This window comes from Chaetomium strumarium (assembly GCF_033439665.1).
Source record: "Chaetomium strumarium strain CBS 333.67 chromosome Unknown B0T15scaffold_1, whole genome shotgun sequence".
Lineage (NCBI taxonomy): Eukaryota > Fungi > Ascomycota > Sordariomycetes > Sordariales > Chaetomiaceae > Chaetomium > Chaetomium strumarium.
In genome coordinates this window covers 642128-660355 of record NW_026944429.1, presented here as the reverse complement: position 1 = coordinate 660355, position 18228 = coordinate 642128, and the positions used below count along the sequence as shown (strand labels likewise).

The following is an 18228-nucleotide window of genomic DNA, read 5'->3' as shown; positions in this document are numbered from 1 at the left end:
TGGGTCTCTTGAGAGGGTCGGATACGCCACGGCCACTGCAATTGAGTGTGCAGGGACTTGGAGTTGGGTTGATTTGATCAGGCTGGACTGGGCGAGGTCTTGGAAGCACCTCCTTTTGAGCCTGGGTTTTGCATTTTGCTTCTTTACTCTTCGCCGCTATCGTTAAGGATCGTGGTGGGTGAGACGTTCTGGTCGTGGGATTGCTTCGGCACATCCATGTGGACACCTCAGCTGCGGATCGAGCCCCTGATAAGCTCGTTCTGCTCTCAGAGGGCTGGTCTCGGAAGAGATAGACTAGATAGAGAGACTGAGCACTGATGGCTCTGAATCTATCTTGCGTTGCCCTTGCGGACAAAACCACGTGGATGTGGTTTGGCACCAAACTTTGGTTGCTGTGAGTCTGTGTGATACTGCGTTGCTTTCTGCGATTATGTGAACATCAAGAGGTGGAACGAACAAATCTCAGAGCTCCTCCCCTCTCTGAAGTTCTGAACCTCTCCATTGTTCTCCTTTAGTGGTGTGCGGAATAGTGTAACTCAACCGAGGTATCGCCAAGTGGATCCCGCAGATCCCGTCGTGTCCCTAAACCCGATATCCGAGAACTGGAAGAGCTGAACGGGTACGTATCCCCCTATGCTTGGCTCGCATTGCAACCTCTTTCTAGAATCAATACTTCGTATTTGTCCTGAATCGAGATCTCGCCAGATAGAAACCGTATCCGATTCAACTTAACTTTTGGACTACATCAGCCGCTGACGTACCCCTAGTTGCATAGGAGCCCAGCCTCTGATTGTGTAACTCTATTACTGCTGCTCACTCACCAATACGGAGTTACGCTCGAAACTCCGCCATAATTATAGTGAACCAAAGAACCTGCGGGATCGACTGCAAATCATGAGTATTGGGTGTCAAGACAGCTGAAACGTGTACAATCTCCAACTCTCCCACGGAATCATGGCACCCGCGAGCCAACGTTTCGCCAACCATCCCGGTGCAAAGGAGGCACCGGCCTCGGCGCTGGAGTATCACCATGACAGAGACGAGAACCCAGTGCTTCGTGGACTGCCTCTTGCGGTAGCCTCTACTCTGTAAGTGCCTGTCTTGCCCCTTCCCAACTACAGCGAACCCTCACCAAGTGCTGACCCTCGCCAGAGTCGAAAGATCAGGATGGGTCCAGAAACTTATCTGGAAAAACGCCAAATTCGGCCAGGCCACTCCTGGTCTGGAGGGCGTGGCATGGAGGATACTGGTGAGTTTAAAACTCCAGCTGTGCCAGCACACACACAGACCGTCCTAGACGCAGGACGATGCTGACATGGTCATGGCCGCGCAAGCCCAACGTAATTTCCCTGGGAGACGGTGTCTCGCCAGCTGGCATGCTTGAACTCGGCCCAGAGCTCCACCAACCCCAGCCCGCAGACCTACCAGGCCGGTTCTACTCAGCCGCCGATTACCATGGGCTCTACAAGTCCGGGGAGGTCACACCTCTGCAGGTGGCTGAGGCGCTACTGCCATTGATCAGGCGAGATGTCCGGCCGCAGTCCAAGTATGCTGTCGCTTGGACCCAATGCAATGTCGACGAAGTGCTGGCTTCGGCGAAGGCGTCGACTGACCGGTGGGCTGCTGGGAAGCCGCTCGGCATTCTGGATGGGGTGCCATTTGGCGTGAAGGACGATATTGACGTGAAGGGATTTGTTTCGACTATGGGTATGAAAGTGGACAAGTCGGAGGGCTATTTCAACAAGCCCAGCACGAAGACTGCTTCGCCGGTGCAGAGGCTTGAAGAAGCCGGGGCGATCATGATGGGAAAGCTGAACCAGCATGAGCTCGGCATGGGTAAGTCGGCCTCGGTTTTGACCCGAACGACGTTCCTTTAGCTAACAGTTCGGTACTAGACACCACTGGTTGCAACGTGAGCATCATATCAGTAGGGCCGAACTCGTACCTAAGATGAACTGACGTCTCTCCAGCCATCCACAGGCACCCCTACCAACTGGTACAACAAGTCATACTACCCAGGGGGGTCCTCGTCAGGCGCAGGGTCTGCGCTCAGCGGTATGTTAGATTCGCGCTCTTTCCCCTTGCGGTATTCTCTAGTTCCCGATGGCTCCCCGCACTTGTATTGTCGAATAGATGGCTGACATCTGTCTTCAAGGTGGTCTGGTGCCTATAACGGTTGGAACCGATGCGGGTGAGTTGAGCCTTAAACAATCCACACGTTCAACATCCCCTGACATACCGCAGGCGGCAGCATCCGAATCCCGGCATCGTTCTGTGGCGTGTACGGTCTGAAGCCGACGTACAATAGAACCTGTCAGATGAGCTCGTCGATGGTCGTGATGGGGCCGATAGCTTCAACCGTCGCAGACCTGACGACTGCATACCGGCTCATGTCGCAGCCCAACGCTGACGACCCACCCCAGAACCTCTTCGCTGTGTCCACGCCGCCTGACCCGTCGGCCAAGAAGTACCTCGGCATCTGCCGCGAATGGATAGCCACGGCGTCGGCCGACGTCATTAGCGTTTTTGATCAGGCCGTCGCCCATCTCATCAGCCATCTCGGCTACGAAGTAGTCGACATCAAGCTCCCCTTCCTCCGCGAGGGCCACATCGCGCACGCAGGAACCTGCCTCACCGAAGCCGCCGCCGACGCCCGCGCCCGCGCCAGCAACCCGTCCCGATACCTCAAGCTGCTCAACTACCCGAACCGCATCCTCGTCGCCACCGGCACGCAGACAGCGGCTGGGGATTACCTCCGCTACGGCCAGATCCGCCAGGTCATCATGCAGCATCTGGCCTTCCTCTTCGAGAAGTACCCGGGCCTGTTGGTCGTCACGCCGACGTCGCCCATGGCCGGGTGGCCGATCCGGCCCGGTGACGAGACGTTTGGGTTCTGCGACGGCAACCTGACAATGGATAACATGAGGTTTGTGTGGTACGCCAACACGAGCGGGTGTCCCGCGGTGGCGTGTCCGGCGGGCTATGTCGATCCGGCGCAGGGCGAGGGTAAGTTGCCGGTGGGATTGATGGCTATGGCTGAGTGGGGGGCCGAGGAACAGCTGTTGGGGTTTGCGAGGCACGTCGAGGGGTATTTGAACGAGGTGTATCCTGGCGGACGGCAGAGGTCGAAGGAGTGGGCGGATGTGATTGCGCTGGCAAGGCAGAGGAGTTGGGCAGGGGCGAAGCAGTGAAGAGTGGCGTTTGTATGCGACAAGCTGTACTAGTAGTTACAGGAGGTTGCATGGGGAGGCATAGAAGAGCAACTACCACTCCCGGTTCCATCCTGCCGTAAATAATTTGAGCCAGATGTTCATGAACCGTCAGGCAGTCAAGGGGCAGTCATCCATGCTTTCTCATATCACACTACTAGCTAGTATGTATCTGAGTCTCTGAGATGCCTGGCACCGGATTGCGCATCGAATCACCGCTCCACAGAAGGAGAGTGCAAGACTGCGCACAGACCTCCAGCGTGCAAATCAGACCACCTGCGCAAAACCCCCCAGTTTCCCGCTAGAACGTAACAATTCTCCTATTCGAGTTCAGAAACTTGGACATCGCCAACAATGGTCTACCCATGGAAGAATCATCGCGAGACGCTCCGACGTCTTTACGTCGAGGAGAAGAAACCATTGGATGAGGTGGTGGAGTATATGCGCGTTCACCATAACTTCACGCCAAGGTGTGTTTTTCTCCTGACCTCTCCTCTGCCTTACCGTACCGCGTCCCCGGCCCCGTTAAGCACTTCGTACACTCCTTCGGTGTCCGATTCGCCGTGATGGCTGTAGCAACAAGGCCCCACCCGCATGTGCGCAGCATCCATAGCTGACGATGGTGATGCTGCCGCAGTCGACGGTCGTACCAGGCTAATTTTGCTCGATGGGGATTCCCTAACAAATTGAACCCGGCCTACAAGAATGAGCAGCTCGTTGCCCGTGTGCGAGAGCTATGGGAGACCAATGTCAAACAGAAGGACATGATCTCTATCCTTGTAAACGAGGGATACGAAATCGGCGAGCGCGAAGTAGCTCGAATCCGGGCCAAGAATGGATGGCTTCTGCGGGGGCCCAATCCAAGTGAGCTTGGGCGGCGGCGGCGGCAGAGCCAGAGCAAAGACCCAGACGGAGTCGAGGACGATGAAGATGCCGCCGGTGACGATGACAGCAATAACGATGGATACAGCCAGAGACACGGGCCCCGGGCCAATTACTACGGCTTCAGCTCTAGCGGGCTCTCGCCAACTGATGCGCAGATCCAGGAGGAGACCCAGGCCGCCATGCGAGAAGCACACAGGGAATACAGGAAGCGGCTAATGGAAGCCGAGTACCACGAGAGATGGCTGGCCAAGAAACGGCGCCGACATACCAAGGCATATGCCGGCTTGCCACCGGATCCTCCTGGGCCACCTCGCTTCCCGTCGGAGACGACTCTCAGCGAATCCAAGGAAATACTGCAACTCGACGCGGATGCGTACAAGACGCTTCGAGAGAGGTTTCATTCCATATGCGTGGATGCAGGCGTCTACAAGAAGACGCTCGTTGGGCCGGAACGATGGGAGGCGCTCAAGGAGCAGCTCATCCGCGAAAGCATGCACCTCCGCGCTGTCATGTGGGATCCTACTGACCTGGACAAGAAAAAGCTGGCGATCGAGATTATTGCATGCGATGTGACCAAGAGGATCAGGACCGAAACCAACGCTGTGCGTCTAGCCGATGCCAAAACCATACTCGGACTGAATCCGGAGCAGTCGAGGAATATCCGCTCCCAGCTCTACAATATACTGGCCCAAGAGAAGTTCACGTCAAAGCTTGAGGACGGGCTGGAATACTTTGAAGCGCTCAAGCAGAGATGGATTGCTGGGTCGCTAGAGCTCAGTAGCGTCGTGGCGGATGGACCGACAGACCCCGACTATCAGCGCAAGATGAAGGCCATAAACGTGATCTGCCGCGATGCGACGAGGAGATACCGCGCCGATCTGACCCGCTTGGGTAAAATCCCTGAACCTATACAGCCGTCTCCGCCAAAGCCACAGACTACCAAGCCAGCTCCGAAGAAGTCAGCAGAGGCCGCAAGCAAGCAGGCAGCCGGGCAGGCATCGACACCGGATCTGGCATCCGCTCCGGCGGCTGAGTCAACGTCGACAGGGGCTCCAGTCTCCGCCGCGGCAATCGAATTCGTAGAGGTGACCACGTCCGACCCGTCATCTGTGCCCCGCCGGCGTGGCCGGCCTCCGGGTAAGCGCAACAGGCCGAAGCCGCTTCCGCACGTTAGCTCTCGCCTGGTGCTGGCAGAGCCCCTCGAACCCCAGGCTGACCAGGAGATGCTGGATGCGCAACTCGAGGTCAGCATGCCTGTCACATCCGATGACCATGGCTCGTTTGTGGATCAGCAGTACGTGCAAGGATACGCTGCGGCGCCGCAGGTACAGCAAGAACAAGCAGCGCCGGCGTCGTCCAGTGCCATTGCCGTCTTCTTCCGCCTGAATTCTTCCTCCAAATTCTTCTTTCCGTCAGCGCCGGCGCAGTGGATATGTCCCCTTGAGTCGCGGACCATGGCGGACGTGAAGAACGCGGCGGTCCAGAAGACCCCGGGCGCTATGTGTTACAAAATCGAGGGCATCGTGAAGGACGGCAAGGGCGGCGAGCTGCCGCTGCCGGTGAGCGATGAGGCGGAGCTGGAGACGTACCTGCAGCACGTCGAGGGCAATGGGGCGCCGACATTCAACATCCATATCGTGCCTGGTGAGTAAGGTACGGAGGCGCACGTATAGGTCAGGCTTGGAATGTTGGTAGGATGGCGCGGGAGGGAAGTTGAAAGGATGGAATATCCCACATCGCTAAGGACTGCTTATTTGTACTGAGTTGACAGTTCAATGTAGCGTTAGATCTGTAGAACTTTTACATTTTCTTTTACAAGATTGGTCCATCACCACTCAGCGACCTCCCCGCGCTTAGGCTTCTGCACGCGCACCACCTTGTCTGCGTTGAGGAGGCAGAGCGGGTCGAAGGCAGCTTTGATCTGGTCGGGTTGAGAAAAGAAAGATTAGCAAGTTTGATGATACACACTCATCAAGTCCATCTTGCGGGGACTGAATGCTGCTGCTTACCTTCCTCATGGCATCCACCGTGGTCTCGCCCAGCTCATGGGGCAGGTAATCGCGCTTGACGAGGCCGACTCCGTGCTCACCCTGCAAAAATAGAAAAAAAGACGGCGTCAGCTCAAGGCGCCCATACGATACTAGCATGAGAATCATTGGTGGTATTTGCTTACCGTGACGGTGCCCTCCATCTCCACAGCGCGCTTCACCATGCGGTGGACGCAGTCCTCGGCCAGCTTCCTCTCGGTGTCGTTGTAGAGGAGGATGACTTAGCCGGTGTTAGCCTTTTTGTTTTCTTGCATTACTGCGGGGGATAAAAAGGGAAAACCGAGGAGGTTTGAGTGTAGGTAGGGTCTTGAGACATACTATGGAAATTCCCATCGCCCACATGGCCCACAATCGAGCTCGTCAGCCCGGACAACTTGAGGTCCTTCTTGGTCTCCTCAATGATATCCGGCAGCCTGCTCATCGGCACCGCCACATCGCCCGTCCAGACATGGTCGCCGGGTCTCCTCTGCGACATGGTGCTCCACAGCGCCTCCTTCCGCGCCGACCACAGCTCGCCCTGCTCGGCCTCGTCCTTGGCGAACTCAAACGACTGCCCGCCCGCCCGCTTGGCCAGCTGCCGCACGATCTCGATCTGCTCCTTGACGCCGCTGGCCGTGCCGGTGAACTTGAAGAAGATGGTCGGCGCCTCGCGCCACTTGCGCGACGTGCTGCCCGCGCCGTTGATGAAGCGCATCTGGTCGTCGTCGAGCAGCTCGACGGCCGCGACGGGGATGCCGTCGGCGACCACCCGCCCCACGCAGTCGGCGGCGCTGCGGACCGACGGGAAGCTCGCCACGGCGACCGACGTGGCGGCCGGCTTGACGCACAGCTTGAGCGTCGCCTCGGTGACCAGGCCCAGCGTACCCTCGGACCCGACGAACAGGCGGGTGAGATCGTAGCCGGCGGAGCTCTTGCGCGGGCGCTGGCGCGTCTTGATGACGGTGCCATCGGCCAGCACGACCGTCAGCGACAGCACCCACTCGCGCATGGTGCCGTAGCGGTAGGCGTTGGTGCCGCTGCAGCCGGTGCCGATCATGCCGCCGATCTGGGCGCCCGGGCCCGGGTCCGGCGGGAAGAAGAGGTTGTGCGCCGCCAGCTGCTCGTTGAGGTCCTCCCACCCCACGCCCGGCTGCACCACCACGTCGAGGTCGTCCTTGTGCAGGGCGAGCACCTTGTTCATGCGGCTGAAGTCGACGCAGATGCCGCCGCGCGTCGGCGTGTAGTGGCCCTCGAGGCTGGTGCCGCCGCTGTAGCCGACCACGGGAATCCGCCGGGTGTGGCACACCTTCATGATGGCGGCCACCTGTTCGGTCGTGGAGGGGTAGACGACGCAGAAGGGCTTGTGGGCCGGGTCGGACTGGTGGGACGACCACTCCGACGTCGCGTGCTGCTTGATGTCGTCCTCCAGCGTGCTGACGTTCTCCCGGCCAACAATCTCGGCGAAGTCGGCCCAGGCGGCCTCGAGATGGGCGGGATTGAGCCTGTACGTCGGCGGTCGTGTGGCGTTCAGCGGCAGGGTTGAGTCGGGGTCGACATCGCGCGGGTACTTGTAGCCCATGAACCAACAAGAAGCGCCGACGAAGAAGAGCACTACGGGGCTAGACATTAGCTAGAGCGTCCTTTTCGTTTCTGTGTGGCGGGAATCGCGCATACTGAAGGTGATGCTAAAGTTCCGCGCCAAGGTGGACTGCGGCCGCGTCCTCGCCAGGCGCTCGAGATCGGCTCTCTCGCGCGCGAGACGCTGCATGATACTTGTTGTCAATTGGCCCTTGAACGAAGGCCCGCTCGATCGGGGCTGATTGTTCCCTGTGGAAGAGTAGCGCGCCGGCGCGGTGCGCAGGGCGAGGCATGTTGGCCGGCGAGCTGCGGCGGCAGCCGAAGCCGTCAAGGTCTGCCCCAGGCCTTTGGGCATTCTGCCCGCAAGCCGCGACATGGCTTTGGTCGGTGTGTATGTAGTCAATGGTGTCGGATTCGGTTGGACAGCTATTTGGACCGCATGCCGGGTTTGTCGGGTGGGTTTTGTTCTTTGCTTGTCGGGGGTTGTTGACCCGAAAGGAAGCCGGGACTGACGGGTCGGACGACGAAAAAGGTCGGGGCTTCCGCTCGGCGTCCAAGCTAGGGCCGCCCCACAGCCGTTGCGGACAGGGTTGTAGCGCCGACGACGGCATTCCGGGGCTTGAGCACGCCAGTGTGTCACGTTGATTATTGTGTAACCACCTTTACAGTATCCACAGACCAATCGATATTCTTAGCACTAGGAGCGGGAGGGATGAACTATGTATGAAAAGCGTGGCAGGGCATTTATACGTATGTAGGGGACGATGGAGACGACTGGTGCTTTCTGTTTGGAGTCCGATTTCCATACTACTAGTATCTTCGAGCCTGACCTCGGTGGAGATCGCAGGAAATGGGACATGATGTGATGAGTGAGCCAAAAGAAAGTAATGTAGTCTTGACGATACCAGGTCATGTATATCCGTTCTATCCATGCACACAACCCATATAGGCAGGTATCAAACCCCGTCATTGCCGTCATAACTCATGTCTAGAGACAACCCACAACGCCCTAAGTACCGCCAGCCCGCCGCCCTGCGTCTCTACCGTCCTTCCTCGCCCGCGAAGATTCGGGTCCGAAGTAGAAGCACCAGCCTCCACACCCGGCGACGGACCCCTCTCCTCTCTGACAGCACGCGACTTACTTCCCCTAGAAGAACCGTGTCGGCCCCCACTGCTGCTCAAGGGTTTCTGACCGGGCAGCGGCAACGGCAGCGACAACGGTTCCTCCCCTACAGGAGGATGAAGATCGATTGGATTCCGCATCCACACCGCGTCCCGCGGCACCCCAAGATTCCGATAATCCACCACGCCCTCCTCGCCTTCCGATGACTGCGGCAGCGCATCCCCCGCGAGCTCCATATTTTCACTCGATAACCCCCGGAGCAGCCCAGCAGTCCACCACATCCCAAACAGCCCCCTCCCATCCCTCGTCCCCATCGCCGCCCGGGCGTTATGTCTCAGCCAGGGGAGATACCGCCGACACTTGCCCGCATGTCTTGCTCTGATTCCCTCCGCCGTCGTCGCACCGTCCAGCCCACCGCCACCCTCACCCTCACCCTCACCCTCGGGCGCGTGGAGGAAGCGCAGCGCAGCGGGCGAGCAGAACGTCGCAAAATGGTGCATCCAGATGCCCTTGAAGGTCTGGGCGTCCTGCGAGCAGGAGCCAAACACGTCGCACGCGTCTTCGAGCACGCCGGCTCGGCCGAGACCGCGCCAGGGGGGCAGCTGCCCCCCGCGGAAGTGGCGAATGTCGTCGACGGGTGCGTTTCGGGCTAAGGAATATCCCGTCGCGCGGATCACGTTCCCGATGAGCGTGTGCCCTTCCTGCAGGTAGTGTTCGAGTCCCGTGGCTTGGAATAGGCCTAGTAGGCCCGACAGGATGACGCCTTGGTTGTAGGTGTAGACCATCTCGTCGCGCGAGTCGCAGCGGGTGGTGTTGGTGGAGATGTGGAAGCCGTCTATGTAGAGGCCCTGCGGGTTGCTCATGTTGGAGGAGGCGAGCCATTTGTGTGCTTCCTGGGCAGCCCGGGCGAAGACGGGATCGTGCGGCTGCCATGCGGCGTTGCGGTGGCTATTATGGGGTCCCGAGTCGGGGCTGGTGCCGAAGAAAGGGGACGTATTAGGGTCGCCTGGGAAGTTCAGATACATGCCAATCGATGCAGAGATGAACAGCTGGTTTGTGATGGCATTCTTGTATGGCATGAGGCGCGGGTTCCAAATCATGCCCCCTCCGCAGAGCTCCGTGTCCCATCCCTTGGCTGCTAGTTCCCAGAATATCCTCGCGCGATGGGCAAAGGCGGGTACCCAGCGACTTCCATACCACGCCTCGGCGGTGGGTATGCCCGCCAGCCCCCGAGAGGCCTTCCTGGAGAGAATTGTTCTGCGTTCATCGACGAACCGGATGGACTCGAGCCAGCCCAGAACCACCCAGAGCATGTCGTCGTAGGCCTCGTTGCGAATGGCAAAGGCATCCTCGGCGAAGTAGTAGGCGATGATATCCGCAAAATAACCAGAGATAACATCGTCCTTCCTGAGGGCACACTCGGCAGCCTCGTGAGGTAGAGGGATTTTTAGCTCGTCCGAGATGGTCCGGAGCGTAGCGGCAACATGGGTGCTCATCACGGCACGAGTCCAGTCGATCCCCTCGGGCCACGTTCCAATCCAGCGCTGGAAGTAGGTGTCCTGCATGTCGTCCAAGGCCTTGATCATCTCGTGGAATATTTGAAACGCCGGGAGCGACCCTGCATGGCTACGGTGTTCATCCCCAAGCCGCAAAGGAAGTGCTGACCACGCCGAGGCCGCAGAGACCCCCGTAGCCGAGGCGATCGCTACGAACCAGCTCCCCAGCATGCTGCCTCGTCCAGCAGGGCCCGGAACGGAGGCCCGGGCTTGAAGATTGTTCTTGCCCCTGAGAACCCCTCGTTTTCTGTTTTTGCTGTGGAGGCGTCAGCCGTCTGAGAAACGTGGCGTGGTTTGAAGGTACGAACCTCTATTCAAGTCCAGGCAGCAACAATATGGTCTTGTTATAGCAGAAGTACGGTAGGATGTTGACGGGTGTAGTAAGTCACAGTCCAATCTCATGGGCCGATGCTTCATATGCCGGCAACGGGAGTGAATGTTGTGCCAAATACCTTCGTAGCTCATGAACGCTTAAAACAAAGACAACAGGCACACAACGGAGACCAGCGAACTGAAAGGCTGCAAGCTTCTCGACCTTCGGCTCAGTCATGATGCATTCATCCAGTATCGCGAGATATATATCTGGTTTTCACGATGGGAAGCGGCTCCTTGAGGTGTAGCCGCTGGTCTTGACGAAGGAACAACGACGCAAGCAGTGAATGACCAAAAACGCAACGGAAGTGCACAAGGCGACACCAGCTGAGTGAATGCTCAAGCCATTCTCACCCTCGAGATGATCAGGCGGTTCGGGTATATGTACCGGAGCAGAAAGGAAGAGATCCACGGACCGAGAACAATGCGTGGATGTTTCAGCGGAAGGTGTGACCATTGGTCCCCTGTGAAGGTCAGCCTACCCCACCATTTTAGGGGCCCTGGGCCGTCTGAACTTTCTTGGCACCTGCCCTGGCTTGCCTGGCTGAGCCCCAGCGTGCCCTGCAAGGAACCGGGACCCCGCATGCACCTGGACAGTGTGCGCCGTTCTCGGCCCGAGGCCCTTCCACCCGTCGTCAAAGATGAGACCTGCGATCGGGAGGCTGGCGATCAGGTTTCGGACTCAACCACGAGAAACGGCGAAGCAGAGACGCTGTGAAATAGTGGAATGATCAGGTCCAGGCCGTTGAATCCTATAGGCGAGATTCATGCATGTTACGTTGTCATCCTCTCCTGCTGTGATACAAGTCCATCTCCGTCTGACCAGCAGACTATCCTGGAACTCGACATGCAATGAACATGCTTCGAACCTGCAGCTGGAAGGGCAATCACGAGGATGACTACATATGGGAAAGAGGAGAATAATCAACGGTATTCATGAGGGCCGGGAGAAGATATGTATTATATAACGGTATGGTCGATATCAGGTAGTATCGGCCACTGAGTGTTGAACAACGCAGAATAGGCCTCCATAGTACTCGCAGGAGTAGTAATCCAAACCTAGGATGGTAGCCGCAACTTGCCTTCCCCGTAAAACGCCTGGCGCCTTCCCATAAGCAGCGATCCGCCATCATGCATCGCCCGTTCAGCATACACGTACCACTGGCCAGTTCTACAAGGAACCCCAGAAACGATCAAAAAGAAGTCTGACACGGTCGGAATGGAAATCCTACTCGACAAACCGCCGCTCAAACTCCCGGAATAGCTTCGGCGTGATCTCGTCGCTGCTCATCCCCTGCACCTCCCACAGCACCCCCTTGCGGGCGTAGTGCGCCAGCAGCGGCTCGCTGGTCTCCTGGAACTTCTTCCACCTGGTGCGATACGTCTCCTCGCTGTCGTCGGCCCTGCGCACGAGCGGCTCGCCCGTGACGTCGTCGCGCCCGGGCACTTTCGGCGCGTTGAACGTGGTGTTGTACACCCGCCCCGACGGCTCGTGCACCCACCGGCCGCTGATGCGCTCCATGATGACCTCGAGCGGCGTCTTGATCGACACGACCAGGTTGATGGGCACGATCTGGTCGAGCCGGTCGGCCTGCGCCGCCGTGCGCGGGAAGCCGTCGAGGAGGAAGGACGCCGAGGGGTCTTCGTTTATGCGACGGCCGTAGCCACGGGCGTGTGCCGGTGAGGACAGGAAGGCGGCGACTTCGGCGTCGTCTTCGAAGGGTCGCGCCGAGTCGGCAGTGCCGATGGCGGAGGACGAGAGGGTCATGATGTTGCTGGCTGGGTGGCTCGAGTAGATCCACCCTCGTTGATTAAGCTCGTTGCTGATGAGTCGGAGGATGAGGTCGTCCGGGACGAGCCCGCCGGCTTTCATGGTGCTCTCGACCTTGATTCCTGCATTGGTGATGATTAGCTTGTGCTGGGATGGGCCCGAAGAATACATAGACGAAAAAGCTCACGCACCGAGGGGTGTCCGTTGCTTGACATTGTGCCGAAGTAAATCTCCGGAGCTGATCGAGGAGAGCTGCGGAAATCTTTGGAGAAGCCGTTCTGACTGTGTTCCTTTCCCTACGCCTGGTGCCCCTACAAGGATCACTCGAGCTGCTTTTCGAAGGCGCATCGTACGGAGGGTGGGTTTGCGCTATCGGACGGATAAGGGGCAGAGGTGAGGGAACGCCGGGCGGCCAAGCTCAACCTCTTGTACGACTGGACTCGGAGTCCGGACACCGGAGCAACAAGCAAGCTCTCCGAAGGTGTTACAGCGATCGGAGTGCGGGGAACCATACGATCGGCACACCTGCGAAACGCAACCGAGGACCGAGAGGCTCACAAGAATTCCATGCTTGGCAATGTCAAATGTTAGGTTTGAAGCAATGGCTTTAAGAAATCGCCAGTCCCAAGACTCCCAACGGCCATGTACTACTGTGTACGGAGTACTTAACGTAATAACGTTAGCTCGCAGCTTGCTGCGAGTCGCCTGGGAGCAAAGTGTGACTGTCTTGGCATGTCGAGATCGAGCTCCAACAGGGGGAAAGATTGGCAGGGCTGGTGTCACCGTGTCTCACCAAAATTCCGGGACCATCTTTTGTTGAGTTCTCCAGAGTCCAGGCACACCGACAGCGTCTTGAAATGCTATGTAAATTACATACATTCTGACCTTCCAAACAGATCCGGTACGCCCGGAACTCGTCATTCCACCTGTGGAACTCATTTATTTCAGGTAACTATTATCTGAGGAATCTGGTGTGACTACAGCTACTCCAGTGCTACTTTGCATTGCTGGCATCTCCATGGAAAACGAGAATCAGGACAGAGGTTACCTTGATATCTGGATATTGGGCAGATCTCTCATCCACGATCGGGTGTTCATGCTTGGAGCATTCGTCCGAAACCGACCGTCCGATCGGCACGTGGCTGCATCCGTTCGAATGAGTTGGACTTTGGGTAGCAATGTCACGTGACTCCATCCGCTTTCTTCCTGACTCGCCAGCTGGCCCCTAGTCGGAGTTGCCGCGGGGCGGTTGATGGATCTGGACTTGCCGAAACGCAGCGAAACGTTGGCTTCCATGCTTTTGGTGCCCTGCGCCCCTTCAGAAGAACATCAACCAACTCACAAACTACAGATTTGATACTTGAGTGCCGAATCCGCTCTGGCAAACCCGCTCTTTCCTCTGTAGTTCCGTGTGTTTTCAAGAGCAACTGCACCCGAGTCTCTGTTTCCCGAAGCCGCCTAATAACGTTCGCTTGCGTTTACCGCCCGTTTCTTGGCCCCTTTCGGCATAACATCATCGGCACCCTTTATCTGCGTATCGGCGAAGAGGTCGTTTTCGGTCTTACAAATCCAACGCGCCGTTGAGAGTAGGAAGCATCATCCAGGCGTGACGACTTAGACCACTCGTAACCTACATTTCCGAACAATAGCCATGAGCGCCTCAACAAGAGTTGCGCGTCGGGCGCTGGTCGTCAACCCCTTCCTTGGCACTAGTGGGTTCTCTGCGTTTCTCTGCGTTTTGATGTTGGTAGACTCAGCTCAATTGCTAATGGTTCCTTGCGTAGACCGTGCACTGCCCAGATCTGCTCTCCTTGCTACGTCGATCCATCTTGCACGCAATGCCCAGCATTTGGGCCCGGCTTCTGCCCTCCTGATCCCAATCCGCACCCTCACCACGGAGACGACGACCCATGGTCCCCCGGGAGGTCCGCCGCCAGGATTCAATCCGGAGCAAGCTAAGAAACCGCTTCCCAAGGAACCTGCCAGTGCGAAGCCGGAAGCGAAGTTGGCCGAGAAGCCCAAGGCAAATGAGACCGAAGTGAAAGCGGCGACGAAGGGCGCCTCGGCCGACACAGAGGCCTCGCTCACAGCGCTCGCCGCCGAGAAGCAAGCAGCCGTGGAGAAGACAGAGGGCAAGAAGGAGGAGAAGAAGTTGACCATCGGGCAGAAAATCAAGAAAGAGATCCAGCACTACTGGGATGGCACCAAACTGTTGGCCGCCGAGGTCAGAATTAGCTCGCGATTAGCGCTCAAGATGGCTGCCGGGTACGAGCTCACGCGCAGAGAAAGTCGGCAGCTCCAGCGCACTGTCCAGGATCTCGGCCGGCTGGTCCCCTTCTCCGTCTTCGTCATCGTGCCATTCGCCGAGCTGCTGCTCCCGGTTGCGCTCAAGCTCTTCCCCAACCTGCTGCCCAGCACGTACGAGGGCCAGAAAACCAAGGACCAGAAGGCTTCGACGCTACGGGCCACGCGCAAGGAGGTTAGCGACTTCCTTCGCCAGACCCTGAGGGAGACGGGCCTTCCCTTGACGCAGGCGACGGCCCAAAGGGAGGAGTTTACCAACTTCTTCCGGAAGCTCCGCTCCACCGGAGAGAAGCCAACAGCCGAAGATGTCATCAAGGTGTGCAAGATATTCAGGGACGACCTTACCCTCGACAACCTGTCGCGGCCACAACTTGTGTCGATGTGCCGGTATTTGAACCTCAACACTTTTGGTACCGACATGATGCTTCGGTACCAGATCCGCCACCGCATGCGGCAGATCAAGCGCGACGACCGCGCCATCAGCTACGAGGGCGTCGACAGTCTTTCGGTATCCGAGCTCCAGACGGCCTGTGCCAGCCGCGGCATCAAGAGCTACGGTGTATCGCCCGCTAGGCTGCGTGAGGACCTCCAGACCTGGCTTGACCTGCGGCTCCGCGACGGTGTGCCGTCGACCTTACTGGTGCTCAGCAACGCCTACATGTACGGCCAGACACAGACTGAGGAGGGCATGGCCAGCCAGATCGAGGCGCTGACGGGAGTCCTGTCGTCCATCCCGGAGGAGCTCTTCCATGAGATTGAGCTCGAAGTGCACAACGCCGAGGGCGCCGCCACGAACAAGCAGAGACTTGAGGTGCTCAAAGAGCAGCAAGAGCTGATCGACGAGGAGCTCGAGCAGAACGAGGAGAACCAAGCGACAGGCTTTGCCACGCCAAGAGATACAGAGGACATCGACGAGAAGGAGGAGCGACAAGCGCACGCCGAGTCGGACGGCACCATTGAGAAGGCGCAAGTTGGCGAAGCGCTGGATGCCGAGAAGGACATGCTTGCCGCCTCGAGGGCAGAGCAGCAACGGGAGGCGGAGGCGGCGCAACCCAAATCCAGCGACAAGTGAGAGCTGGGAGCAGGGCTGCCGTGTAACAATAGCCATTCGTGCCATGGGGGGCCCCACGTTCTTTGACTTTCTTCGTGTACCATGTTTTGAGTAGGTCGCTTGACAGACTCATAGGATCAGTGGGTATACATTAGACTCCGCTAAGGGCTAAAGCTGCGCGAGTCGCTTGGGAGTTTGGCTTTGACTTCGATGGACAACCCTTCTTTCGTCGTAAGGGGTGGGAACTCCGGATATAGACCTCATCTCACTATAGATATTGCTGGTAAAGGCGCTACGCATCTCAACGCGATCTGAGCGTTGTCTTGTCTCTGCAAACGGGTTGTTAGTGCAATAAAGTCCCAGACCCGGTTGAAGGCTGGGGAACCTGGTGATCAGGCACCCTGAGGAACCTCGTGCACTAACAGCCAAGCCTGCCATGACCCACAAGCAACAATCGTCCGGGCTTATCGTAACTGGAACGGCCAACAGTCTGGACGGGAGCTTATTACCCCACCAATCCAAGTCTCTCGGTACCTTACGTCAATGGGCGGCAAACCACTGGCAAACCTTCTAGTACCACCAAACCACCATCAACAGCAGCTACCTTAATAGTAGTAATCGATCGAGCCCAACCCTCCAGCGCGCTGCCACTCAACCTTTTTAAGACCCATCGTTGCTGCAACTTAGAGCTCTCCGCACATCCCTCGCGGCAGCCGAGAGCACCTTATTCCTTACCACTGACGATCCCGCGCGCACCCTGGTCGCCGCGACTCGGGCCTCGTAAGCCGACAAGATGGCCGTCCTTGACCAGGACAATTTCTCCAACATTTCATGGCACAGCGAGCAGAACCAAGATGCCGCAGGGCCGAGTACATCTACGTCTCATGACCGTAACCACGATCCCGAGTATGCCAAGAGCAGGTCGGATGTAGACAGGTCGGGCGACGAGGGACCCGACCATGGCCACACCGGCGGGGAGATCCTTGAGTGCGTCGTGTCGGAAGCACACAAGGAAAATGACGGCACCAAGGACGCATATGTTTCATACTTAATCACAACAAACGTATTTGGATACCTTACACAGCAGGGTGGATCAGACGGGCGCTGACAGCATCTCCCAGACGACCTTCCCTACCTTCCAGCGGTCGACAGCCTCCGTCCGCCGCCGCTTCACAGATTTCGTGTTTCTCTACAAGGTCCTCATTCGCGACTATCAGGGATGCGCGGTCCCACCGCTGCCGGACAAGCAGCGGATGGAGTATGTGCGAGGTGACCGGTTCGGGCCAGACTTCACCTCGCGCCGCGCCTACTCCTTGCAACGCTTCCTCACCCGGCTCGCCCTGCATCCCATCCTCCGCCGCGCAAGCATACTTCACACCTTCCTCGAGAGCCCCGACTGGAACGCGACTATGCGCAGCCAAAAAGAGCGGCTCGGCCCCGCCGGTGCTGGCGGAGACGGCTTCGGCCAAGTCAGTCAAGCCCCTGCCGGCGGCAGTGGTGGCGTTTTCGACTCCATCGCAGACAGTTTCATGAATGCCTTCACCAAGGTCCACAAACCAGACCGGCGCTTCATCGAAGTCAAAGAGCGATCCGACAAGCTCGACGAGGATCTCAACCACGTCGAGAAGGTCGTCTCCCGCGTGGCGCGCCGCGAAGCCGACCTGGAAACGGACCTGCGCGACTTGGCCGAGCAGTTCCAAAAGCTCATCACGCTTGAGCCGGGCGTCGAGTCCGCCGTGCACGCCTTCGCTGCATCCGTCGAAGACACCGCGGCGGGACTCAAACAGCTCCGCGACCACACTGACCAGGACTACCTCGGCTCGCTCCGCGACATGACCGCATACTCGGCCGCTCTCAAGAACCTGCTAAAGGCGCGCGAGCAGAAGCAGCTCGACTACGAGCAGCTGACCGAATACCTCAACAGGGCCACCGCCGACCGCGACATGCTCGCCTCGGGCCACGGCCACTCCACGGGGTCGTTTGGGTCGGGCGCCCTCAGCGGTGCGGGCGGGTTCATCCGCTCCAAGATCGAGGACGTGCGCGGCGTCGACCATGAGCAGGCGCGCCGCGACAGGCAGCGCAAGCTGGAGCTGCGGATCGACGAGCTGACCGGCGCGGTCGAGACCGCGCGCGCCGAGGCGGAGAACTTCGCGGACCAGGTCGTGCGGGAGGTCGAGAGCTTCGAGTGGATCAAGCGGGTTGAGTTCAAGCGCCAGTTTGGCGGGCTCGTCAATGCGCATATTGACTTCTACGGCGGCGTGATCGACGTGTGGGAGCGGTACGTGAAGGAGATGGAGAAGGAGGGCGTCGTGGGCCCGGCTTAGCAGGCAATCCATTACGGCGGGAAGAAAG

At 58.4% G+C, this 18228-nt stretch overlaps 7 protein-coding genes across 7 annotated transcripts; 4 read left to right on the top strand and 3 right to left on the bottom strand.

The window, feature by feature from the left end:
• The first annotated feature begins 643 nt into the window (after nt 1-643).
• Nucleotides 644-3530, top strand: B0T15DRAFT_515692 (amidase signature domain-containing protein). Its single transcript, XM_062868214.1, has 7 exons — nt 644-1088; nt 1153-1249; nt 1335-1836; nt 1896-1912; nt 1971-2055; nt 2156-2191; nt 2245-3530. The coding sequence occupies exons 1-7, from the start codon at nt 955-957 to the stop codon at nt 3189-3191; spliced, it is 1818 nt and encodes a 605-aa protein (XP_062725296.1). The 5' UTR covers nt 644-954; the 3' UTR covers nt 3192-3530.
• Nucleotides 3531-5868, top strand: B0T15DRAFT_497780 (uncharacterized protein). Its single transcript, XM_062867287.1, has 2 exons — nt 3531-3679; nt 3847-5868. Exons 1-2 carry the CDS (start codon nt 3564-3566, stop codon nt 5744-5746), a joined length of 2016 nt encoding a protein of 671 aa, XP_062725295.1. The 5' UTR covers nt 3531-3563; the 3' UTR covers nt 5747-5868.
• B0T15DRAFT_4761 (uncharacterized protein) lies at nt 5835-8374 on the bottom strand. The gene is made up of 5 exons (XM_062865994.1): nt 7796-8374; nt 6461-7732; nt 6268-6362; nt 6104-6184; nt 5835-6015 (listed from the first exon to the last, which is right to left on the bottom strand). The coding sequence occupies exons 1-5, from the start codon at nt 8073-8075 to the stop codon at nt 5923-5925; spliced, it is 1821 nt and encodes a 606-aa protein (XP_062725294.1). The 5' UTR covers nt 8076-8374; the 3' UTR covers nt 5835-5922.
• A 300-nt stretch (nt 8375-8674) lies between these two features.
• Nucleotides 8675-10549, bottom strand: B0T15DRAFT_389760 (uncharacterized protein; the record flags this gene model as incomplete). The annotated part of the gene is made up of 1 exon (XM_062864509.1): nt 8675-10549. One exon carries the CDS (start codon nt 10547-10549, stop codon nt 8675-8677), a length of 1875 nt encoding a protein of 624 aa, XP_062725293.1.
• Nucleotides 10550-11729: 1180 nt separating this feature from the next.
• On the bottom strand, nt 11730-12983 carry B0T15DRAFT_4718 (P-loop containing nucleoside triphosphate hydrolase protein). Its single transcript, XM_062865990.1, has 2 exons — nt 12713-12983; nt 11730-12643 (listed from the first exon to the last, which is right to left on the bottom strand). The coding sequence occupies exons 1-2, from the start codon at nt 12867-12869 to the stop codon at nt 11979-11981; spliced, it is 822 nt and encodes a 273-aa protein (XP_062725292.1). The 5' UTR covers nt 12870-12983; the 3' UTR covers nt 11730-11978.
• Nucleotides 12984-14210: 1227 nt separating this feature from the next.
• On the top strand, nt 14211-16321 carry B0T15DRAFT_515683 (LETM1-like protein-domain-containing protein). The gene has a single exon (XM_062868213.1). The coding sequence runs from the start codon at nt 14263-14265 to the stop codon at nt 15895-15897; it is 1635 nt and encodes a 544-aa protein (XP_062725291.1). The 5' UTR covers nt 14211-14262; the 3' UTR covers nt 15898-16321.
• Nucleotides 16322-16669: 348 nt separating this feature from the next.
• B0T15DRAFT_388666 (uncharacterized protein) lies at nt 16670-18200 on the top strand (the record flags this gene model as incomplete). The annotated part of the gene is made up of 2 exons (XM_062864453.1): nt 16670-16939; nt 16998-18200. The coding sequence occupies 2 exons, from the start codon at nt 16670-16672 to the stop codon at nt 18198-18200; spliced, it is 1473 nt and encodes a 490-aa protein (XP_062725290.1).
• Nucleotides 18201-18228: the final 28 nt, after the last annotated feature.